Source organism: Triturus cristatus, chromosome 8 (assembly GCF_964204655.1).
Source record: "Triturus cristatus chromosome 8, aTriCri1.1, whole genome shotgun sequence".
NCBI lineage: Eukaryota > Metazoa > Chordata > Amphibia > Caudata > Salamandridae > Triturus > Triturus cristatus.
Genome location: NC_140591.1, coordinates 963,369,620 through 963,393,456, shown reverse-complemented (window position 1 = coordinate 963,393,456; position 23,837 = coordinate 963,369,620). Strand labels below are relative to the sequence as shown.

The 23,837-nt window shown below is 44.0% G+C and overlaps 1 protein-coding gene across 5 annotated transcripts in view; it reads left to right on the top strand.

Moving 5' to 3' along the window:
- The window catches only part of CNKSR2 (connector enhancer of kinase suppressor of Ras 2), a 1,692,689-nt gene that overhangs the window by 1,108,959 nt on the left and 559,893 nt on the right, over positions 1–23,837 (top strand). For all 5 annotated transcript variants that reach the window (XM_085622481.1, XM_085622480.1, XM_085622479.1 and 2 more), the window contains one exon: positions 16,957–17,171. In XM_085622481.1, coding sequence (XP_085478607.1) covers positions 16,957–17,171 — 215 coding nt within the window. The remainder of the gene's footprint in view (positions 1–16,956; positions 17,172–23,837) is intronic.

Here is a 23,837-nt window from a genome sequence, read left to right as displayed (position 1 = left end):
AGCTAAACCACAGCTACCGTGCCCTTTTAAGGAAGGTTTTGCTGCGCAACAATATACAAAGAAATTCTCGAAGTGAAAATCCCCACAGTTCTAGGTTTCCTGGAGACAAATTATTTTTGGGTCGTGTTCTAATAACGATTCAAGCTTACAATTAGTATTTCCTACCCCTGCTAGATTCCAGGATAAAATTCTTCCCGATTGGCTACCTCCGCAACAAGGGCAGTTTTGTAATTTCTTTTGAGCCATTCAGGGTACCGGCTACCCAGCTCCACTGGGCCATCTCATCCTCCACAATGGGACTGCTGGGCCTTTGAAGTTGGGGGCTTATAATGTTAATTTCTCTATTTCCTAGACTTCTCCTTTCCGATATTTTAATGTCTTTAGGATATATAATGCCCGTAGGAGTAGGAAACCTGCTACCTGGCACCTGATGGGTCTTCCCAGAGGATTCAAATGGGACAATCCGAGGATACTCACAAGAGAGCATATCTATTCCTCTTTCCCTAAAGGAATCTACATTGGCCAGTACTAGCAATGAAACTACCCCTGACGTGAATGCGACTCTAGTGATTGGGGAGCCACTCCTAAGGTCTAAATAAACCAACTCAATGTCTTTGCTTGTTACCAGTCGCAAGTCCTCTATTTCTGATAACAACTGCAAAAGGGCACTTCTATTCAGTAGCATCGAATCGGTATTGAATAAGGAGACAAAAAACAAGGTATTGTTCACTTGCCCAATACCCAGCCCTGTGTGCCCTGTGTACCTCTTAGCAATTGACCCGAGGTTCGATCCCGTCACTGACCTACACCTATTACTGCTAAAAGCTGTGATTGAGTCCCCCTCTCCAACTCTCCCCTGGCTGGGATCAAACTGCACTGGGAGCGTATCCCATCCAGAAGGGGAAAGAGGGGCACCTCCGCTTGCCAAACCCTGTTCTTACACAGTAGCATATGTATTTGTCAGTACATTTCTTGGTGTAGGGTCTCTACTGGTTCCATGATAAGCTGGAGCAGTATTGCAGGGGGAAACTCTGAATCTCTGCATCACACATAGTGACTTTGGACGACCTTCTATCTTCATGACCTTCTTGGCTCCACAGCTTATTCGGGGAGAAGTCCAAGAAGATTGGCTGATTTCCATTAACTGGCCCTGAGTTATGGCCAACATTCAATATTGATAGCCCCGAGGGCCCAGGGACCTTTCTACTTGATGGAGGATTTGTGCTATTTGGCTCCTCAAGTACGGTAGGGATACTCCAAATTCTGTTCTTCTTCTTCCCCCTCCGACTTTGTAGGTCCTTACTTTCTCTCGAGGGGGGATCCTCCCCAAGGGGCACAGTGACTAAAGTATTAGCAGACTTTTCAATAAAATGGGGATTAATTGAGGGACCTGCCATGCTAGAACTATTTAAGTTACATTTTCTAAAAATAGGGTATACCTGCAATGGGGACTTAACTGGTGTTACATTTAAATAAAAATTTCCCCGAAGACTGGTGGACTGGGTACACTCTATATGTTGTTTACCTGGAGCTAAGCTTACCAGGGGACTACCTCTAGGCGGTACAGCTATAGAGGCCTCCTTAACCTTCTGCTCCTCTAACTTAGTTCCCCGTATAGACACCCCATTACATGGCTGACATGGATGGCAATCTATATCAGGGGCCTTTACTAACTAATTTGTTACTTGGTTAACCGAGTTGAGTTTTTGGATCCCCATTAAAATAGGAGAGAGAACCTTAAATATATGATCAGAATTTACCGTGGTTTCCTCCAGCAAAGATAAAATTGATGAGAGAATTCTCTCCAATGCATAAAATATCTCTAAGGTGCCCTCTGTACATTCTCTACTGAGTTCAAAATGTCATGTGCCCCCTTGTCTTGAAATCCGACTGATGCCCCAACGTCGGACAAGTCTAATGAATGGACATGGGAAAAAATAGTGGGGGTACTACTGTAGAGGGCGGGAATGTGAGGGCAACCAGCTGATAAAACCGGAGACAGTCTCAATTCCGGATCCACGGTGATTGGTTTTCTTAAATGGGCCTCCAAGTCTTTGTTTTTTTCCAATGGTATAGCGCTGTCCGGCAGGATGTAGTACTTCATTTTCACCAGTATAGGGCTAAGGTCTGTAGACTGTGGCACCTGTGGCACCTGCTCACACAACCTTGGTGGGGAAGGACCAGAATTACACTCAGTAAATCTTCTGGGGGTGGATTTAGGTTTATCCACAGGGATACCAGTCCTGCCAATGGTGACTGTAGTGACAATTCCTTTCCGTCATGATTCTCAACAGGAAAGACCTCTGCTCTGCCCTCAGTTAGGTCCATTTCCATCTCGCTATCTTCCACTCCTGCCTGTAAAGCATTTCCACCAGGAAGCTGTGTTAATGAAGACGACTGAAGTTTTTCGCCTGAGTTCTGACCGTGAATAATTGAGATGGGAAAGGAGGCACTTCAAACTCTGGGAGAACGGGCTGAATGCCCTCCTCATTCTCCTGTATTACACAGGTGGCCATCTTCTGGACCTCCTGGGCCCCGTCCTTTGCCACGTTAACCCATAGGGAACTCCTTACACACTTCTTGAACATTGACATCACGATGGATATGTTTTCAAATGTGAAAGGTGACCCCTATTTTTCCTTCACCTGATAGTTTTTTTTTAGCTTTAAGGTACTAGGGTGGCCTGTAGAGTGACTAGCTGAGCTTGCTGGTGGCCCTGACAGTCCTGTGAATGAACCTACCGGTGTGTTTGAGCGGAAGCACCTGGATGGCATCACAGAATAATTTAGCTTTTGGAAATTTTGGAACCAGGATGAACCTATCAACCTATTAAGCAAAGCAGCAAGGTGGTTGAAAAACAATGCTGAAGGAGGGATAACTCAAAACGAAATGGAGAGCTCCCGCTCACTGCTCTTGCTCCCAGTCTCTCTCAGCATCTCGACATCAGTGCAGTCAGCTGTGTGGCAGTATACATTGGAATCAACTCATTAGGTGATTAGCGGGATGGCTGACTATGCTGTCTGCAATTCCGAGAGGCCGTCAAGGATCAATGAGATTAAAGCAGTCAGTTTGTCCCCCAAGCTGCCCCCAGCAACCCCCTCCGTAGCCCCTTATCTCCTCACTTCTCCAGGAACCACGCTGTCTATGCTGTCAGGGAAGGAGAGATTGTGTCCTCAGCTCCCCAGCCTCAGTAAACACAGCAACACGGCAGCCCGGAAATATAGCATGGAGTGGAGCATAGGGAGTCAGGCTGAGTGTTCACTCATGGTCTTCTTTCTCTCTTCTAACCTCAGCACATGGGTCTCCTGGCTCCCACACTTCCAAGGGCCATCCCGCCATCACCCCGTACACCAGCTCGTGGAGAGGATGCCAAAAGGAGTCGCATTCCGAATCCACAAAAGCGGGGGGGGGGGGGGGAAACTGGAGTCGCTAAGTGCACCAAACCACCACACCGCAAGGGCAGACGCGGGGTAGGCCAAAATGCGAATCAGCATTCATCCCGCCCTCGCTCTGCTCTACCTCACTCTACCTCGCCAACTGCCACAGGTGCCCAGAGAAAAACCGGATAATGCGGTGCTATGGGCTACAAGGCTGCGAGGCTATAAGGGTGGGGGGACCAGTGCTGGAGGCAGAGATTCAGCCTCCTTCCTTCCTCGGCGTCACGCTGGCTCCGCTTGCTGCTCCCTGTTCTTTGCTGCACACTGCACACTGCTGCTGCCGCTTGAAAACGAAGCTCTCAGCCCACAAACCCTAAGCTCCTCCGACGCTAGATCAATGCACTGCTCCCCAACGGCAGCATTGGCAGAAGCACTGTGGGCGGGGGGCGAAACTCGGTTGCGCCCAGCCCACTTGGCTGCCCGGCCGCCCGCGACTCGATGATGGTATGTATGGAGGCAAAGATCAGCGGGAGCCAAAAGCTGGGAGCCGCGAGGCAGCAATTCAGCGTTTTCCTCGCTTGCTCGCTCACCGCAGACAGCGGTCAGCGTGAAAACGCGGAAACTGGATCTGAAACTCGCCCCCGGTGTCAGAATGAAAAACCCACTTCTAGGTTTCTAGCATCAGATTAATCTCTGTGGAGTGTTTTACTAAATACACATCTCATTATATCAGATGTTCCTTTTATTAAAGACAAACAGAGAATCTTCCCCCTTCTCAGTGGTAGTTCATATTAAAGTATGGTTGTTATCCAGTTTCAACTTTTTCGTTTTTCACCATAAAAAAACATAAGCATAAAAACTCTTGAAGAATCTCAATTATCCCCCTATGTTTTGTGTAAACGATGCTATTTCCCGTAGCCTGTGCAAATATTGCTAGCAGCAGCAGTGATCCATCATGATAAATGTTTTGGCATTCAAAATGTGTTTTTTTTCATTTTGAACTTGTGCCCTACCACCATGGTTGGCTCTACACAGCCCCCACACATATTAATAACAATTCTGTCGTTGGTACATCAGGAGAACCCATTTGTTCTTATACCTCTAAATCATAAGCTTTTTCGCCATATCAGCTTTCAAGGGCATTCATTTGGTGATGACATGATTGCAGAAGATTTACTTTCAGAGATATTTTAAGTATGAATACATTTGGAATAACAATGCTTAAATCAAAATAAAACAGTAGGTTATAAACATGCTCAACTATTTCTTAAATGTAGTAAATTAGTATTTTATGGCATCTTTTTGACCTACAAATCTTTTTTTCCCATGTTGTTCAAGTGCTTTCTAATTCAGTTTTCAATTTGTTTTGGTAAATAATTCAAGAAACAACAAGGGGGAGAAGGAATTAACAGTGATTACTTTGGACTGTATTCCAGTTTCTTGTTTTTGCCTCATCTATACCATTGTAACCAAAATCAGCCACTTGGAAATCTGTCTTGATCTTCTACCAATAGGAAGAGTCCAGTTCAAATTACCAGTACAGGTCATATCCAAACAGGAACACAAGTGACTTCAGACCATTTTAGGCCTATTTAGGCTTTATCAATGAGATTTTGCTTACGTCCTGTGGAACAGTAAGCATAGGAGCTACATCTTAGCATACCTTTCACTTTTAAGGCCGCAGCTGCTACATGCTGTGACGGAATGAATTCTTACATATATCCCAACCACTCGTGATCACTCTGGGCCTCATTCTAGTCCATTATTTTACATCCTCTTTGCCAATCATATACAGAGACCAGCAATATGAAATTGGTCTTGGTCGTGTAATAGGAACAATCCAGCTTCAACTGCAAGGCCAGGATCCAGCAGAAGAGAACACAAGTAACCGCAGACTAGCTTCAGACTATGTACGCTTTATCAGTAAAGTGTAGTTCGACCATGTGGCACTGAGAATGCATACCAGTAATAGTTAGGGCATCATTTATGTTAAATGTAGCTATCAGTGATGCAAAGATTATTCAAGAACTAATACTCATTTAAAATGAATCCATAACTTGGGAATATCTTTTTCAGATGAAAACCACCCATACATGGATTGATACAGCACCACCTTGCCAATCGCCTTATTGATTTCAATACCCTCTGGGGGACTTGCAGATTCATATTCAGTCCATTTCCTTTCTGTAGCAGTAAGATATTGGGATTCATTTATGGAGTAAATGTTCCTCTCCCTCTCTCTCTAGTTAGGCTAAATGGGGCAGTACACAAAGCAGATACTCTTCTAAACCTGATATTTTCAACCCTAGACAGTCAAACTTAGAGACACATGGAAAGAAGGCATGTTAGCAAAATTCTATTTAAGGTTTATTAATAGATGAAAACCTGTGGGGCAAATAAAGCAGTTAGGTTATAACAAGGACTCAATATATTCCGGGGCAAATAAAGTAGTTAACTAAAAAAAAAAAGAGTCAATAAAGGTCGATTTCAAATCATAACCACCCTTTTCTGCAGGTAGAAGAAAGTGGTATGGTTGATGAAATGGTAGAGGGAGAGATACCATTAATGAACCCTTGCAGAATGCTTTACGTAACATTTTCATTGTTCTCCTAGTTCAAACATACCACATTAACATTTTAAATACTATGTACATTTTAAGGCAGCATGTCCTTCTCTCTAATCTCTGGTTAATAATTACTGAAGCTCCCATTTAGGGTAGAAAGCAGTTTCGAGCCTCAAAAATATGACTTAACCCGCTGCATTTGGGGATTAGTGACAACTTCTTTGAATGATTGAGCTTCTATATGTGATGGACTAACTTCAGCCTTTAAAACTGTGAGAAATATTCTCCTTTATGTGCAGACAAAGGAGTAATTGGTAGATGCTGAACGTATATTGTTGCCGATATAAGAAATATCATGAATCAACAAACTACTGATACAAAATAGTCTGGAAATCCTGAAAAATGCCAGTGAATAGAAAGGAAGCAAATGTGAGTGCTTCAATCTACGGTCCTCCTGAAATAGTCTGATGGACACGAGATGGGTACAGAATGTTATATTAAAATATTATTAAAAGCTATGTTCGTAAAGATTTATGGATTATAATATCAATTGATGGAAATAGGTCCTGCCTGGTGAATGATAGTTCTAGATGTGTGAACAGTGTGCTTTTAAACCACTACAGTAAACACGCTTGGTCAACTGGAGACATCCTAAATGCTACGACTAGGTCCTTCAAGTGATATGGGACCGTTATTAGAAGGATGAATCCTAGGTAACGGAGGAATTCACCAGCCCTGTGTGTACCACCGCAAGATATTTGAAAGCTCCTACAATACAGAAAAAGAAGGGAATGTGAAAATTGATAGTGGTCAGCAAAAACGGCAGTTAGTTGGGTAGTTAGAGTAAAGCCCATGTTTCCATAGGAAAAAATTTTTTTGGTTTGCTAATAACTTTGGTGCTGTTTGACGACCCTTCACAGAAATTTCCCAAAAATGTTCTTCCACATTTTCTAATTAAGTTTATGGAAGGTGCTGCAGTTCACACAATCTTCCTCAGCCATGTGAGAATAAAATCTGATATTTCATGCAAAACGTACTTCTAACAGCAGCAGGAGCCTGTCAGCTGATTCCCTAGTATTCCACTGTAGCTTCACTAGAGAGTTCCAATGAACAACCAGAACACAAAGTTTCATTTTTATAACAAAAGTGTGGCACATCTGAATGCCATCTTGATGGGGTCGAAGCTTTTTAAACAGTGTATTTCCTACAAAGAAGACTGCAGTAAAGGAACAATATGAGAGGGTTCTTTTGAGATTAGAAAATATGCTTAGTGCTCTAGAAAGCTAAAATGAGGGCACCTTTTCTATGGGACTGAAATATATTTTTTATCTGAGTTAGTAAAACAGTCTGATATGCAGAGAAACGTACTTCCACCTCCAGCATTAAGTTGTTAGCCATCTCCATAGTAATCAAGTATAGTGTCACCAAGTTCTAGTGAGCAACATTTTATACACAAGTCAAAAGTGAGGCACTCTTGCATGCCATTTTACTGGAATAGGAGCTGTTGAAATTAAAGCCTTTCCTGAGAAGCTTCTGAAGCAAATGACCATAGTGATAATAATACAGGTATAAAATCAAGAGGTTAAATATTTAAGGTATGGGTTTTTAGTTGAGGCATATTGTATTTAAAAAGGGTCTAAAAGTAGTTTATGAAAGAGATGTCTACATAAGTGCAGTATCTCCATTCCACATTAGTTTACCCACCCTACCTAATTTCTCAGTCAATTAACAGTATTAAGAACCTAATTTATGTTTTTAAAAAAAATGAACTCACTGGAAAATTTAACTGTTAAAATGTTACATTATAGTTAGGTTTTAGAATGAGACAAAAGTTAATGTTAAAAAAACACTAAATTATGAAAGTCATTATTTACTAAACCAACTATAACTTGGGCCCCTTTCATGCACTGCTTATCACCTCACATATTACATCACTCATGACATGTTGAATGACATCATTGATGACATCCCTCATCATGACATCTGACTTCTAACCTCTGACTAAACTCTGCATCGAATCTGCATCAGGACTTGGACACAATATTAGGCTCTGGCAAGGGCCTGCACCCAACATTCTGCAAGCATCATACCTCCATTGCACACAACTGTCAGCCCTCCGCATGAAAAGTTTAACACAAGCTTTAGACTGTGGCCAGGGTTGGTGCTGGGCTTGCCCTGAGCCCAAAGGTTGACCAAAGGGTGCACTGTTGAATGATGGTCAGCCACCAGCTCTCTGCAAGAGACCTATTCCCACTGTGCCCATCCTTTGGGTGAATACCTGTAAACAGACAATGAAATCCTTCAAAAGTGCTTCACTTTTAAAATATCCAGTTTTTTGGCATCTTTCGAAAGCTTACAGACAAGCGTTTAAGTGTCCACCCATTGATTTAGGTTGTTGTGATAACTACTCGTTCTCAAAGCCCCACGGGACACTGTCAAAATCATTTGGTTGATCCCATTAGTAATTTCAACAATGATACTATTTAAATATAATCAGTGAGGTCAGCAATGATGTAATTCAACATGGCATAAGTGATGTATTCTTTGAGCTCATCAGCAGTGCTTTATTAGGGTGCAAGTTATAGTTAGTTCACTAAACTATAATTGGCGTATTCCAGTTTTTTAGTGCTAGCCTATGTCTCATTTTAACACCTAACTATAATGTCAGTTTTTGATGATTATTTTTCTTCCCTGAACATAAGTACATTTTAATTTTCCCTATACTTTATCATGTGCGTCTGACTGTAGAGTGTCGATATAATAAAATATAAGGAAAATTAAAAAAATATTGAACTCGAAAACATTATTTAAAATATTGGTTAAGTTAAATATTACTGTACATTGATTTTGTACATTTATTTTAAATGTTGAATTGAACACAAAAACATTATATCACTAGAAACCTAATTTTGAACTAAATTTTTAATTAATGTAAATTAGAAAATTAGAGTAAATTAATATTATTTTTCTGAAGTTCAAATGAAAAAATAAATTCTTACGTAAAGTAAAAAAAATATTTTTTATTCTGCATTAGTAATTATTAAAGTGATATTAATTAGAAGTAATTTGATTAAATTTTATTAAAATGTATTGTCAAATTAATTTTTAAATGCAAATAAGATTATTAAAGTACTTTACAATTAAAAATATGTACTCTTTTTTATAGATGAATTAAGCATTACATATTTATATTTTTAACTTTTTTTTTTTTTTGCGAAAACCTTTATTGTACATAAAAACTCAATACAAACATGGGCCTACAACCACCAGGGCCGGCCGCTAATATATACATGTTCAACAACATCAAGGCAGCAACAGGCCCCCTGGGGCTCAGCCGAATTAACAAATTACTGAGTGCACCTCAGAGGCTATCAGGATACATAAATTTTAGAAATACAAACAAAGAAAGAAAAATAAAATAACACCAAAAAGCAAGGCGGAAACCATCGAAAAAGGGCGTCTAACCACAGCCGGGGGACCACACAATACATACTCCACCCTCGGGTGGTCAATGAGGATGATCAAGGGGGAGGTGGGGGCGACGGGAGAGCCACAACCATCTACAGGTAAAATGTAATAGTCCGGGAACCTCAGGATCAGGGGGACAAGGCAGCATCAGATGTGTCCACGAGGGGGGGTGTGCAGATATTCCCTCGGTACGCATTCCACTGACGCCAGATTCTACCCCACGCCCCCGGCTTACCCCGAGCCACATACACAGTCTTCTCTCTGCACATGCACCAATCCATGTTCTCCTTCCATACTGACACGGTGGGAGGCCGCCGGGAACCCCAAAGCTGTGCGATGTCCCTCTTAGCAATCATGTTCCCAAGGGCCGCCCACCGAGTCTGAGCCGCATTATAGTCATTAGGCTCCCACACGTTCAGCAAACATCGGCGAACCTCAGGCAACAGAGCGACCCCAGTGACACATTCCATGACAGCATGCACCCGGCGCCAATACTCCGCCACCTCACAGCACTCCCAGAGAACATGGAGAAAAGTGGCGCTGAGCCCACAGCTGCGCCTACAGAGCCCGTCTTCAGAAAAACCCATCAAAACTAAACAAGGGCCCGTCACGTAGACACGGTGGAGAATTTTAAGCTGGACTAGACAGAGACGCGCGGGTATGGCCACCTCCTTAGGGGAGGACAGCGCAGACTGCCAATCCTCATCGTCCAGTTCCACGCCATCCCCGATCCACACCTCCCGAAGACGCACGAGGAGATCCACCCGAATGTTTATTAGTTTTTTATAGATAAGGGAAATAGTGCTGTCGGGCAAGTGACCGTCGAGTATGCAGTCCTCGAGTGGCGAAGACACAGGGACTGCAGTCTCAGCCCCGAAGACCGAGAGCAAGGCGTGCCGAACCTGAACGTACCGAAAGAACTCCCTCTCACTCAATTCGTACTCACTCTGCAGCGCCGCAAAGGATTTAACCGCACCCTTCACCCAGAGGTCACCTACTCTGCTGATGCCAATCGTGTCCCAACGCTCAAAGCCCTTCGTCGTCCAGAGGCTTCCCAATCTTTCAGACGCAAACAAGGGGGTCGCACCCGTCAAACGATCATTCCAGCCCATGGCCACATTCGCAGCCTTCCACAAGCGTACTGCAATCTTAGTGGGACCGGTTAAGTTCCTCCCAGCCGATCGAGAGTAAAGCGCTCTGTTAAAGTTGTCGCCAGGCAACAAAAATCTATCCATTTCAAAAGCCGGATTCGGACCAGGTACGTACGTTGCATGGTTAATAGCAGATAGCTGGGAAGCCCAATAGTACCTCCTGATGTCCGGGAGCGCAATGCCCCCGTCATACCAGGGGAGAGTCAGTTTTGCAAGAGCAATACGTGCACGACCGTCCCAAACAAGTCTCCTTTGTAAGCTCTCCACTTCCCGGAAGTAGGCGGCCGGAATAATATCAAAGGAGTTCTGAAGTGCGTAAAGGAATCGGGGAAGAGACATCATTTTAAAAAGCGCCGCACGACCGAGGGGAGACAAGGGAAGCTTACGCCAACAGGCCACGTCTAACCTCAATCTCCGAAGTGGAGAGAGGAGATTATGCTCGTAGCGGATGGCCGGGTCCAATGAGACGTACATCCCCAGGTACGTAAAGCCGGAGTGGGACGCCTTAATGGGAAAACGAGAAGGCAAGAGAGGAAAGCCACCGGATATAGCATAGACACAAGATTTGGACCAGTTAATGATCAAACCAGAGTTCTTGCCGAAGGAAGTGAGGATGTCAAAGAGCACATTGAGTGACTTACGTGGTGAGGTGAGGTACAAAAGAATGTCGTCCGCGTACAACGAAACACGATCCTCGAAGCCAGGGGCCCACTGGATCCCTCTTATCGACGGTTTCCAACGAAGCCAAGCAGCGAGCGGTTCCAAAGCCAAAGCGAAGAGCAGGGGAGACAACGGACACCCCTGCCTAGTGCCCCTCCCAAGAACGAAAGGCCGGGAAACCCTCCCATTAACGACGACCTGTGCCAACGGAGCAGCGTATAAGAATTTAACCCAACTAATAAATCCCGCCCCGAAGCCAAACTTTGCCAGGGCGGCCCAAAGATACGGCCATTCTATCGTATCAAAGGCCATCGTGGTGTCCAAGGAAACCAAGATGGCCGGCTCTGAAAGATATTCCGCCCTTGCAAGTACGCCATGTAGGCGCCGCAAGTTAAGGGCCGTATTCTGGTGCGGGATAAAACCGGATTGGTCCGGATGCACCAGATCACAAATAACAGTAAGCAGGCGGTTAGCAAGAACCTTGCCAAGGATTTTCGGCTCGGCGTTCAACAGAGAAATAGGCCTGTACGAGGCGCAACGGTCCCGAGGCTTACCGTCCTTGGGAATCATGACTATAGTGGCCAGATGTTGGTCATCAGGGAGAGAACCAAGTTCAAGCGACTCCGAAAACATACGACGGAGAAATGGCGCAATTTTATCCGGTTGCAGTTTATAGAGTTCAATCGGGAGTCCGTTGGGGCCCATAGCCTTGCCTGAGCGAAGGGAACGAATCGCGGTAGCAATCTCGTCGACCGATAATGGGGCATCTATCTGCTCACGCTCATCCACCGACAGGCAGGGCAAAGCAATATCCTTCAACAAGTGACGAGAGTCAGCCTCATCTCTAGCAGACACCGGGGAGTACACAGCACAGAAGTAGTCAGCAAAACACTCCACAATCTCACCAGGGTCAGTCACACTTACTCCCTCCGACGTCTGAAGCACGGGGACCACTCGATTCACTCTCTCCTTCTTATCAAGCCAAGCAATCAATTTACCCGCATTATCCCCAGCATCATACAGTCTACCCTGCTGTTCCCTATACATTGTCTGAGCAGCATCCGTAACAAGGGACTTATATTCGAACTGCTTCAGGCTGAGGGCGTGGAGCCCGTCCTGAGTGACACCCGTCTCCAAGGCAGCCTCCAACCCCGATATCTCAGCCTCCAACGCAACCACCTCCCCGTTCTTAGCTTTCTTGGCCTCCACGATCAGGGATAGGGCGTGTCCTCGGAGAACCGTTTTGAAAGCCTCCCACAGGGACACTGAGGACAAGACGGACCCCTCATTCTCAAGAAAATACTGATCAAGCGACGTAATGAGACCCTTGCAAATCTTGGGGTCACGCAGGTACCAGGGGTTAATGGGGGCGATCCGCCCGGCGGATCGCATCCCGATATCGAAGAGGAGCCACAATGGGGAATGATCGGAAATGCCCCGGGCCAGGTGCTTAACCTCCCGGACCCGGGTGGTCTGGGCCGCGGGCATAAGAAAATAATCTAGTCTGGAGAGACTCCCGTGGGCCCCGGAGTGGAATGTGTACTGACTCTGTGTCGGATGTATCAACCTCCAGCAGTCCACTAGACCGAAAGTGTCCAAGAACCCGCCGAGCCACGCCTGGGCGGCAGAGAGGGCTCTGGGAGGGTAACGATCCAACTCGCCAGAAATCACGGAATTAAAATCCCCACCCACAAGCAAGAGACTATCAGGAAGTTCAAGTAACATACGACCCACATCAGAGAAAGTGGAGGTCTGGAGGCCCGGGGGAACATAGACCGAAACCAATGAAAGAGTCTGCCCCTCCCACCGTCCAGTCAAGGACGCATAGCGCCCTCTATCATCAAGAGTGACTTTGTCAATCTCAAGCGGGAGGGAAGATCGCAGCAAGATGCCCACCCCTCTGGATCCAGTGGTGAAGCCAGAATGTGCAACCAATCGGTAGCCCCCCCTGTTCATAGCATGACATACATTGCCCACCAAGTGCGTCTCTTGAAGAAATACCACATCAGGGGCCAATTGGCGCAAATATTGCAACACAACCCCACGTTTGATACGGTCGCCCAATCCGTTGACGTTCCAAGACATCAGTTTCAACCCGTCCCCCCCCATCCCAACACAAGAAGCTGGAGTCCCCGGGCACGCAGCCAGACACCTGAAACTGAAAGGGAACAAACACACCGCCTTGAAAAGAAAAAACACAAAACCCAACAACCACTGCCACCCTCCCACCCCCACACCATTGCAACTCCCCCCACCCTGTACCCCTGCGGACTATACAGCCCCCCCAACTTGCAGTGTGCCTGTCGCCCTAACAATCCCATGCTACAAAAAGACCCTAGAGGAGGAAAGGGACCCGTCCCCGCCCGCACCCAAACGAAACATTAATAGACAAAATATACAATTGAAGTAGAACCTGGCTGGGTGCAGAAGGAAATGTCAAAGTGGAGGACCAAGAATCATTCCTGCAGAGGCCCTCCGCCCTCGGCACCGCCAGTACGCCCAGGTCGTTCGCCCCGGTCCGGCAGGGAATCCAACCAGTCACTCACGGTGTCAGGGCGGTCAAAAAAGATAGTCCGATCTTCATATTCCACACGAAGCCTGGCAGTGAAAAGCATAGAGTATTTGAGTTCCAGATCTCGAAGACGGCGCTTCACCCCCTGAAAGCCCATTCTCTGTTTCTGAACGAGTTGGGTGAAGTCCGGAAAGAAGTTAACGGAGGAATTCTCATATTTAACTGGGCCGTGCACCCTCGAGGCCTGCAGGATTGCATCCCGGTCTCTGTAATGAAAAAGTTTTGCAATGATAGGCCTCGGGGGAGCTCCTGGTCGAGGCCTACCGCCCGGGACACGATGGGCACGCTCCACGGCGAAGAACTTGCTCAGGCCTGAAGGAGCAAGATGATTGAGGATGAGATCTTCGACCATGAGCTCCACCGGACGATTGTCGGAAGTCTCCGGTACACCTATGATGCGGATATTGTTGCGTCGTGCCCGACCTTCGAAATCCTCCAGCCGCCGGGACATCGTGTCGTTTGCCGACTTTAGATCGCCAAGAGTTGCCTGGAGGTCTGATACATCCGCAACAAGAGTGGATGTCCTCAAGTCCAGCGACTGAACCCTCTCGTTAGTCTTAGAGAGATCTGCCCGAATTAACGTAACATCAATGGCAACCGTGTCAATTTTACGGGCCAGAGCCTCGTACTGCTGGGCGATGGTCTCCCTTATGCCGTTGATGGCGCCCATAACGTCCTGTAGCGACAATTCCGTGGGGACGGACGGGCCACCACCGGAGTCCTCCATGACGGCACTTGCTGGCCCGGGGGATCCTTTACCCTGGGTATAACGATCAGTGATGTTACTCTGGACTGGTCCCCCACGCTGGGATGTCTTGGTCCTCCGTTTCTCGGGATCCCCCTTGCCCGCCATGTTGAGCGATGCTCACTGGAGGGGTCCGCCCAGACCGATAGCAAAGGGGCGCCAGCAGATCAGACACAGACTGTCCGAGAGCCCGCTCGGAAGAGTTGAGAAAAAGGCACAAATCAGTCCAGTACAAAGGCCGGAGGACGCCCCAGCCGCGCGAAGTAGCTCCTCGATCAGGCCATGCAGAAGTGCAAAAGCGAAACTGAAAGTGGGGGCGCGGTCATTGGCAAGGCTCCGATGCCGTTGTTGTTCAACTACTCCCCGGCCCCACAGTTCACCAAAGCACCGGGCACAGCTTCCAGGTGGGCCTCCAAAATGCAAGACGCTGTATTTCAGGTCTCCCAGGTCCGATTTACGTTCTGAAAAGAGTTATGGATTCAGCCAAGGTTCATCTTCCAAAATCCACGATAATGTCAGGATAAGTTGCGAGGAGCGGCAAGGGTCCGGGGAGCCCTGTGCTCACGCGACCATCTTGGATGCGCGCGAAGCTCCTCCCATTTTTAACTTTTTTGACTGATTCAATTTTAAGTAACATTATTTCCAATGGTTTGTTCTTATTTTAAGTCCCTAATTTTCCATCTTGTGTGGTTGTAGCACAAGTGGCTAGCCATGTGTGGTGCTAAATGTACACAGCAAACACAAGGAGATGATGGACAGAGCGCTGAAACTTTATAAACACTCACCCCCAGTCACAGATCTGGGTAGAGTCCATCATCGTTCTTTAGCTCTGTTCGCCAACCCAGCTCAGACCAAGCTATATGCTAATCTGTCTTGACCCTGTGCCTCATGGGTACAGTTCAGCCCAAACGGCCAAGCCAGGCCTTCCCTAGACCGGAAACAAGCATTCTGGGACCGGTTTTGGGGTAACACCCCTCATCAGCCAGGCTAGCTTGAATCCAGAGTCAAGGTGAGCAAGGGACCCACGGCTGTGCATACCCTGCCATCTTATGGTGGTAGATGTACTTCAGCTCCGAGCTGGAGTGATTTACAACTTTGCTGGGTCCCTTTTTACCTGTAATAACTATAGAAGTGCAGTTTGTAAATAGTAATGGGCCTACTCTTTTGTGGGCAAGTTGGAGACCCTTTTCTAAACTCCTCCATGCTCCGAGACGCCGCAGTCGTGGTGGAGATCTCTGCACATAAAAATATAAGAGAGTGACTAGCATTTTTTAGCACATTGTGTAGTACTACAAAGCATACTACATAGTGCACTTTATGAATATCCACCTAGACTTGCAAGATGTGGTACAGAGAGGTGGCATAAACACCAACCAATATAAACTTTTACATAAACATATCTATTTTTAATCTCACAAAATTCATGCAATACATTATTATTAAAAACACATAATTAACTATCTAAATATTCTGAAACCTCTTGGTGCGCTGCACCAATTCACTCATGCATACTAAAAGAGCACTCAACTGTGGCATAAAGTGACTTATTGCTTGTATTTTATGAATAAATCTCCCAGTTTGCAATGATTTATTAAATAAAAAAACAGAACCAAAAACTTAGGGCTGTGCATGCATGAAGGAAGCTGGCTAAATACTCACTTACGTATTCCTCAAGTCCAACAAAATAAATGCGTCTGGGTATTTCAAGAGGGGAGAGTATTACATGAAAATCCTATCTAGACACATTCAGATGAGTCATTTCACTCTCATAGGTATAGTCTGTTTATGATGTCTTACTTTCATATTTCAACTTTCACAAAATGTACTTTTTGACCACTTAAAAACAAAATAGCAAACAACGTGGAAGTTCTTTTGATTCTTTTACCATGTTTAGCAATCTCCTTTTTGTTTTTCTTGGTGACAATTATTTACATTCAATATTTTACTTAAAATGCCAGGACGGGTACAGCACGCTGAGCCCCACTTTAACAAGTCGATTTAACGGTGGGCAATGATATTAATTATTTGTCTACTGCAACACAAGCCTGCCCCAAAGTGCCATTGATAGCAATGGATGTGTGCTGCCAATGAAAACATCTAATAATGAATTAGCAGATGAGAAGAATAAACTCCATTCCTGAACAAAGACATTTGCTTGCCTCTCTATCATTTAATTACAATCAGTTCTTCTTTCCAGTTCCCTAGTTTCTTTTTGTTTTTTTGTCAATAATTTGCTATAATATCTTCCTTGTAGCTTTTGGTATCATTTGTGTTTTTAATGCAAATGCGACAGACTTCTATTGGCAATATTAAAAAACTTTATCAAATTGAGTACAACTTTGTAAAGGCAGGTTTTTATTCATCAAATGCGTGTTTATGACAAATATATGACTGGTCTTTATGTTGTTTAAATTGTCTAGAAAGTTCCCTACTTCGATATATGAGCAATGAGAAAATAGCTCAAGAAGAGTATATGCTGCAAAGAAACAACAAGAAGGACACTGGGAAAAAATCGAAAAAGAAAGGGGACAAGAATAATAGTCCAAGTCATTATGTTTTAGTTCCTGCTTCACAAATGGATTCTTTGAGACAGGACTTGGCAAGCCCAACTGTTCCAGAAACCGCCTTATATCACGTGAGTGACAGCAGAAGCTACACATACCAGTAATTAAATTATTGATTTAAACTCTTTTGCAACCTAATTTATTATGGTCTAGTGTTCTTAAAGTTTTAAACAAGCTTATTTCAGAGACAGAAAATTACTTGTAACTTTTTTGTGTGAAGGGATGCAGATTTAATCCTCATTATCATAGAATATGTGCATTGAAGTATCTGACTTTAGGTTTTACATGTTGACTTGAAAACATATTTCTTATTTAAGCTTACAATTATGGACCCAAGTTGTAAAGGTTTTGGTGCACCTAAGTCCGTGGATTCGGGATCTGAGAAATACTGGCTGCATAAAGTCACCTGCAAATACACACATTTTGCTCCATGCTCCAATTTCCGCACCTCAAATGGTATTGAAGGGATGGATGTCTGGATGTTCCTCTTATGGGACAACTTGTAAAAGTAGGTGAAGACCAACAAACTCATAACTCTGTGTGCATTTAGCAACAATTGAAAGGTAGTTTCCTCTTATAAAATGCTCTCATTTCAACTCCTCTAAAGTATAAGAGTAGACTCATTTCATGTGAGAAATCCTAGTGGTAATGCATGTGTTGCAACGCAGAAGCCTGGGTCATGGGAAACAGGACAAGACCCGTACCAAATATCCTCCCTCCGTCACAGACCAGATATCACATTAACACTTTCACACATTCAGTCATTGGTGGGGCCCATAACACCAACATTCATACGTCACTTCACACTGGTCTGCACATACAGGAGAGATGAGTGGTTCTAGCGCTGACATGAAAGGAATACCTTATGACCTATAGGAAGAAAAATTATATTACATATCTATACATTAATATCCTGACATCTACAGATCTCAATCCTAATCATCAAGGAACTCCTCCCACGTGATCAATGGATCATTTAGTTGGATTAGTTGATGGTGATTTAGAACCAGCTAAAATACATTTAAGATTTTGATCTTCCCTCCCTCAATAAATCACAAACGCATTTGCTTGTTAATCAATATATCAGCGAGGAGAGTGAAGCTAGCGAAGACCCTAAATCTGAAGGATCAATTCCGGAGGTATCGGACTTTATGGATCTAAAAAATATGAATGAATCAGGACAAGACATAACGCACAGAAAAAAGATTGAAAAGAAAAGAACTAGAAACAAGAGGCAGTCTAAACTAATTTACGAGGAAACAACAGATCCGGGAAGTGATACGGAGCAAACCTCAAGCAGAGCTAAATCGACTCGCAAGAGCCCCCACCCAACATCAAAAGCTGAACCTGAATGGAGGCAGAACATCATGAACGAACCTGAAGAAGAAGGGGGGCAAATGCGAAAGAAATATGGCAGTGGATCGGGACCACCTACAGAGACCTCGCTGAGGGAAGTCCTCAACTAAATCAAGATCTTTCACAAAGATGCTAAAAAAGATAGCCATCGTAATCATGTGGCTATTCAAAAACTTGAGGGGGCTATCAATAAAGTGGGGAATACCTGTTTGGAGATTTCTGATAGAATGAGCTGTGCTGAAGCACGTAGAGATAATTTAGAATTTGATGTGGGCAAGCTTAAATCCCAGGCAAAGGAACAAGATGACATATTAAAAGACTTAATGGCCAAGGTTGAAGACCAAGAAAACCGAGCAAGGACAAATAATTTATGTTTTTTAGGGATTCCTGAGGGCGCAGAAGGAAGTGATTCAAGGGGCTTTGTGGCCAACCTTCTTAAGTCTGTATTTCCGGAACTCAGCTCATGGGATATGGACAGAGAAATTCAACGGGCCCATAGATTTCCTCTTACTTTACCAAAACGCTCTGACAAACCGCCTCAGTATCCAAGGGCTATGCTAGTTAATTTGGGGAATTTTACATTGCGTGAAGCTATATATGATTTGGCTAGGCCTACTAGTAAAAGACAACACAAGGGTTTTATGTTTTTTGTTAGACCAGATTTTGCACATGCAACTGTCGAACGCAGATGGCGAATGAGACAACTTTTTACCCCCTTTGAACAAATCGGAGCTTCAGTCTATTTGCAAAATCCTGCACGTTTAAAAATTAACTTCAGGGGAACAACGCAAAGTTTTTCAAGTGAAATCCAGGCGGAGGCGTACCTGAGGGAAAAATCGGAGCGATTGAAAAAAAAAATGACAAATAAGGGGGACCTAATGGCAAGAAAAAAAAGAACTCTAAAGACTCTAACATGGCGGTACCCAAAAGAACAAAAAAAAAAAAAAGGAAAAAAAAAAAGGAAAATGTAAAGGGTTTAGCACGCAGAGCTTTCCAGTCGATATGTCTAGGGTATATATAATTAGGCAACGGGGCAAGCGTAGGCGCACTGATTATACCGATGCCCACACCTGGGTACTCCAGGACCCAGGACGCCTCATAGGGTGGTAAGGGGGTGTGGGGGGGTGGGCAAGCAGGTGGAAGGGAGGGAAGGGAGGGAAGGGTTGGGATGGGGGAAGACCAAGGGAAGACAATCAGTGAAGAGAGTACCTTTAGTATTTCAAAAGAAGTAAATTTGTTAGTAGGATTTAAAGAACTGATCAAGGGCCAGGGAGGAAGAGTATGGCGGTTAAAAATAACAATTATCGCTTTTACACGACGTAAGATTTATAACATAGATGGCTAGACTACGAATTGTATCCTTAAATATTTGCGGACTCAACGACCTAAAAAAGAGACACACCGTAGCAGAAGGTCTCCATGCCATGGAGGCCAATATAGTTTGCTTACAAGAGACCCATATAGAGAGAGGCCAACAACATCTGCTGAAATCCCTGGGGTTTCAACTTATAGCTGCATCCACTCAGGGAACTCGTACGAAGGGAGTGGCCATTAATGCTAAAGGAGGGGACTTACAATTTAGTCGATCACTTGCAGACAAGCTTGGGAGATGGGCCATTACTGAGTGCCGATACAATAGTGGTCAGAATACGGTGACCCTATGTACAGCTTATGGGAATCTGGGGGATGACCCTGATACCCTTCTAAGCATTTCTAATGAATTATTACATTGGCCCTTGCCTCTTATTGTGTGTGGTGACCTAAACCTTCACCTACCCGGAGATTGGACCGCTGGCCCTGTATTTAACTATCAAGGGAGAAAACATAAAGTCTTTAGAGCGCTTAAAGACTTGTGCGAACGACATGGCCTGCTGGATGGATGGCAATTGGGTCATCCCGGGGACCAAGGATATACTTTCTTTTCCCATCCCCATTCTCGTCATGCCCGTCTAGACTATATTCTTCTATCGAATTCCATCAGGGATGGCTGCACTATGAGGAAGCTTCCAAGGGTATTATCCGACAACACAACCCTCTAGAACTGAATATTGCATGTAGTAGTACTATCCGTACTAGAAAACTTTGGACATTTGAAAGAGTCTTCTTAAGAAATGAGGAGTACCGTATTCTTATGAGAGAGTGGCTACCATCTTTCTTAGAAATAAATATGGGCAGTGCTCCTGTTGAGGTAGTTTGGGATGCAATGAAAGCTGGCATCAGAGGGGAGATATTGCAATTCTCAGTACGCACTAACAGGAAAGGTAAAGAACAACTAGCCTTTTTATATCAGAATCTGAATAAAGCTGAAGCAGATTTGATTATAGCTCTGCAAACAGGTCAGGGTTCCGAAGGACTTGCACAAGATGCAATCGCGAGAAATAAGATATCTGAGATATTTACGGAAAAAGCGATCACTAAAGCTATGACATACAAAGAAAAAACGTATGAACTCAGCGAGAAAGTAGGGCACCAGCTGGCCGTTCGTACAAGGGAGGAGATGACAGGAAATATGATAAAAGCTATAAATGATAGGAATGGTGAATTGAGACTAGAAGAACTCGATATTAGAACTGCTTTTCAAATGTTTTTTCAAGAATTGTATGAGGAACCGCTAGGAGGGCAAGAGGATGCTAGAGACTATCTGGATAAAGAGCTGGTCGAGCCCCTCGGACAAGAAGATAAGGATTTACTGGACTCTCCCATTAGATGGGAGGAAATTCTATTATCCATGAAATCCCTGACCACTGGTAAAGCAGCAGGTGTAGATGGAATCCCTACAGAGTTTTTTCTTGAGTTTGCAGAACAAATGAAAACTATTATGTTACAACTTTTTAAGTCCATACTTCAGGGAGGAAACCCACCACCGTCTTGGTCACTAGCAAAAATTATGATCTTCCTGAAGAAAAAGAAAAATCCGTTGGAAATGGGCTCGTATCGCCCAATAACCCTGATTAATGGAGACTCAAAAATTTACTCCAAACTCCTTGCAGGGCAATTAGCACCTATAATTCATAAAATTGTATCAGTCCGACAACACGGATTTATCCCTGGCAGATCAACAAGTGATCATATACAGAGAGCTATCTCTTTATTTGACTATGCAGAAACTACAGGAGACCCTATGGACCTTATTCTTCTGGATGCAGAAAAGGCGTTCGATAGGGTCTCCTGGAAGTTTTTATGGGCAGCAATGTCAGGTCGGGGATTAACGAAGGGATTTATCAAAGCTATCCAAGGACTATATGTCAATCCAAGGGCTAACGTCGTGATAAACGGGAGTATGTCCGAGAACTTCATGATCACGAGGGGAACTAGACAGGGGTGTCCCTGCACGCCTCTCTTATTCGCGATATACATCGATCAATTTATACGCAAACTTGATAGCCATCCTTACGTGCCATCTATTATGATCAACAATTATGAAACTAAAGTCCTAGCTTACGCAGACGATATAGCTTTAGTTACCACCAACCCCAAGGAGGCAATCAAGATGGTTGAGGAGGAAGCAACACGATTCGGCAAAACTTCCGGTTAGGAACTGAATACGGGGAAAACTCAAATAGTTATAAATGACAAAGTGGAGATGGAAGACGATAGAGTTGTGGAACACGATACTTATCTAGGGGTCAATATAAGCGCCAAGGTAGACAAAATTGTACAGATAAACCTTGACCCACTAATAGGGCGCACCAGAAAAGACTTAATTAGATTGGATAATCTACACTTAACTATTGGTGGCAGGTGCAATCTGATTAAAATGCTGATCCTACCTACATTTTTATACTTCTTCAGAACAATTTGTCTTGAGTTTTCCCCGTATTACTTTAAAAACATCAAATCTCTGTTCTCTAGATTTATTTGGGGATTTAAGAAACCACGAAGGTCACTAAAATGGATTATGCTACCAAAAGAAAGAGGAGGGTTAGCGTTGCCCAACTTCAGGATCTATTATTGGGCAACAGTGGCCAAATACTGTACAAACCTGATAGATATCGAGACGAGTAATTGTGTGATCCCGACCCCACAGGAAATGGTTTTAGGAGATAGAAGTAAAGGGTGTTTATGGCGACATATTAATGACAACTTTTTTAAGAAAACTAAACTCAAGACTATTTTGGGAATTTGGAAAGTTTGGAGCAATATCCGTAAACTCCTAGGGTTGGGACGCTTTTCATGCTATACTCCAATTAGTGGCAACTCTGATCTCTCTGAGATATTTCCTGATGGTTATATGTCTAGGTGGGTCAGGGCAGGGATTACCCAACTAGGTTGCTTCTATATCGAAAACCGATTGAAAAGTTTCTCAGAGCTTCGTAATGACTATAATGTTAGCAATAGGGATTTTTTAAAGTACTTACAGGTTAGGGATTTCCTGTCAAAGAAAATGGGGGGGGGCGCTGTAATTTCCAAAATATCGTAGCAATAGATAAATTATGTTCGGAAACTACCCCTAGAATCGGGGAAATATATAAGGACCTTATTAGTACTCTCCCGGATGATCTTGATAAACATCTTATTAGATGGCAGACTAACCTATCCGTACAGCGAGTAATACCGGAGCGAGCGCTAGAGCTTGCACAAACATTGCTAATGTCAATAAATTTGCAAGCACAATTCTACAAAACATTTTTTGCCCTTTACTACACACCGTATAAAATGGGCAAATGGGCCAGCGGCTCGGGAACTGCTTGTCCACGCTGTTCATTGGCGGCAGCTAATGATATTCACATGTTCGCCACGTGCCCATCACTTACTAACCTTAGGATAGAAGTATCTAATTTCATTTCGGATTTATTTCAGGTAGAAATTACTATCTCCAGTGAAGAAATGATCTTAGGAGTGGCTGCAATTGAGCGCCCAATATACCAACAGGGGCTGATTTTTGTAGCAATGGCGGCTCTTAGATTGTGTATAGCCACCGCATGGCTTGATCCTCAACCGCCATCTTCCACACAATGGAGGGCTAGATTACTTGCCATATGTAGCGTGGAGGTGGCCATATATAAGAACAAGGGATCTAAGAAAAAACAAAGAGGAATGATGATTTGGGAACCATTGTTACTCTGGGTAATATATTTAAGGGAATAACCCTAAGGAGAAAGTGGATGTGTGAATCTCTTTCTCTTTGTTCCTTATTTTCTTTTCCTTTTTGTTTTTCTGGGCTATCAAATCTGCACGCTGCGAGAGTCTACTTCTTCAACATATATACTAAAGGTGGTTCAACCGAAGGTGCTTCTTGACCTTGGTCTCCTAGGGGGGAGGGGGGTATGTAATGTATTGTATTAAAATGTCAAATGTGAATAAAAACTATTTAAATAAAAATGTTAATCAATATTTGTTTATCTATTTTATCGCAAAGGTTAAATCTTCATTCTAGAAAG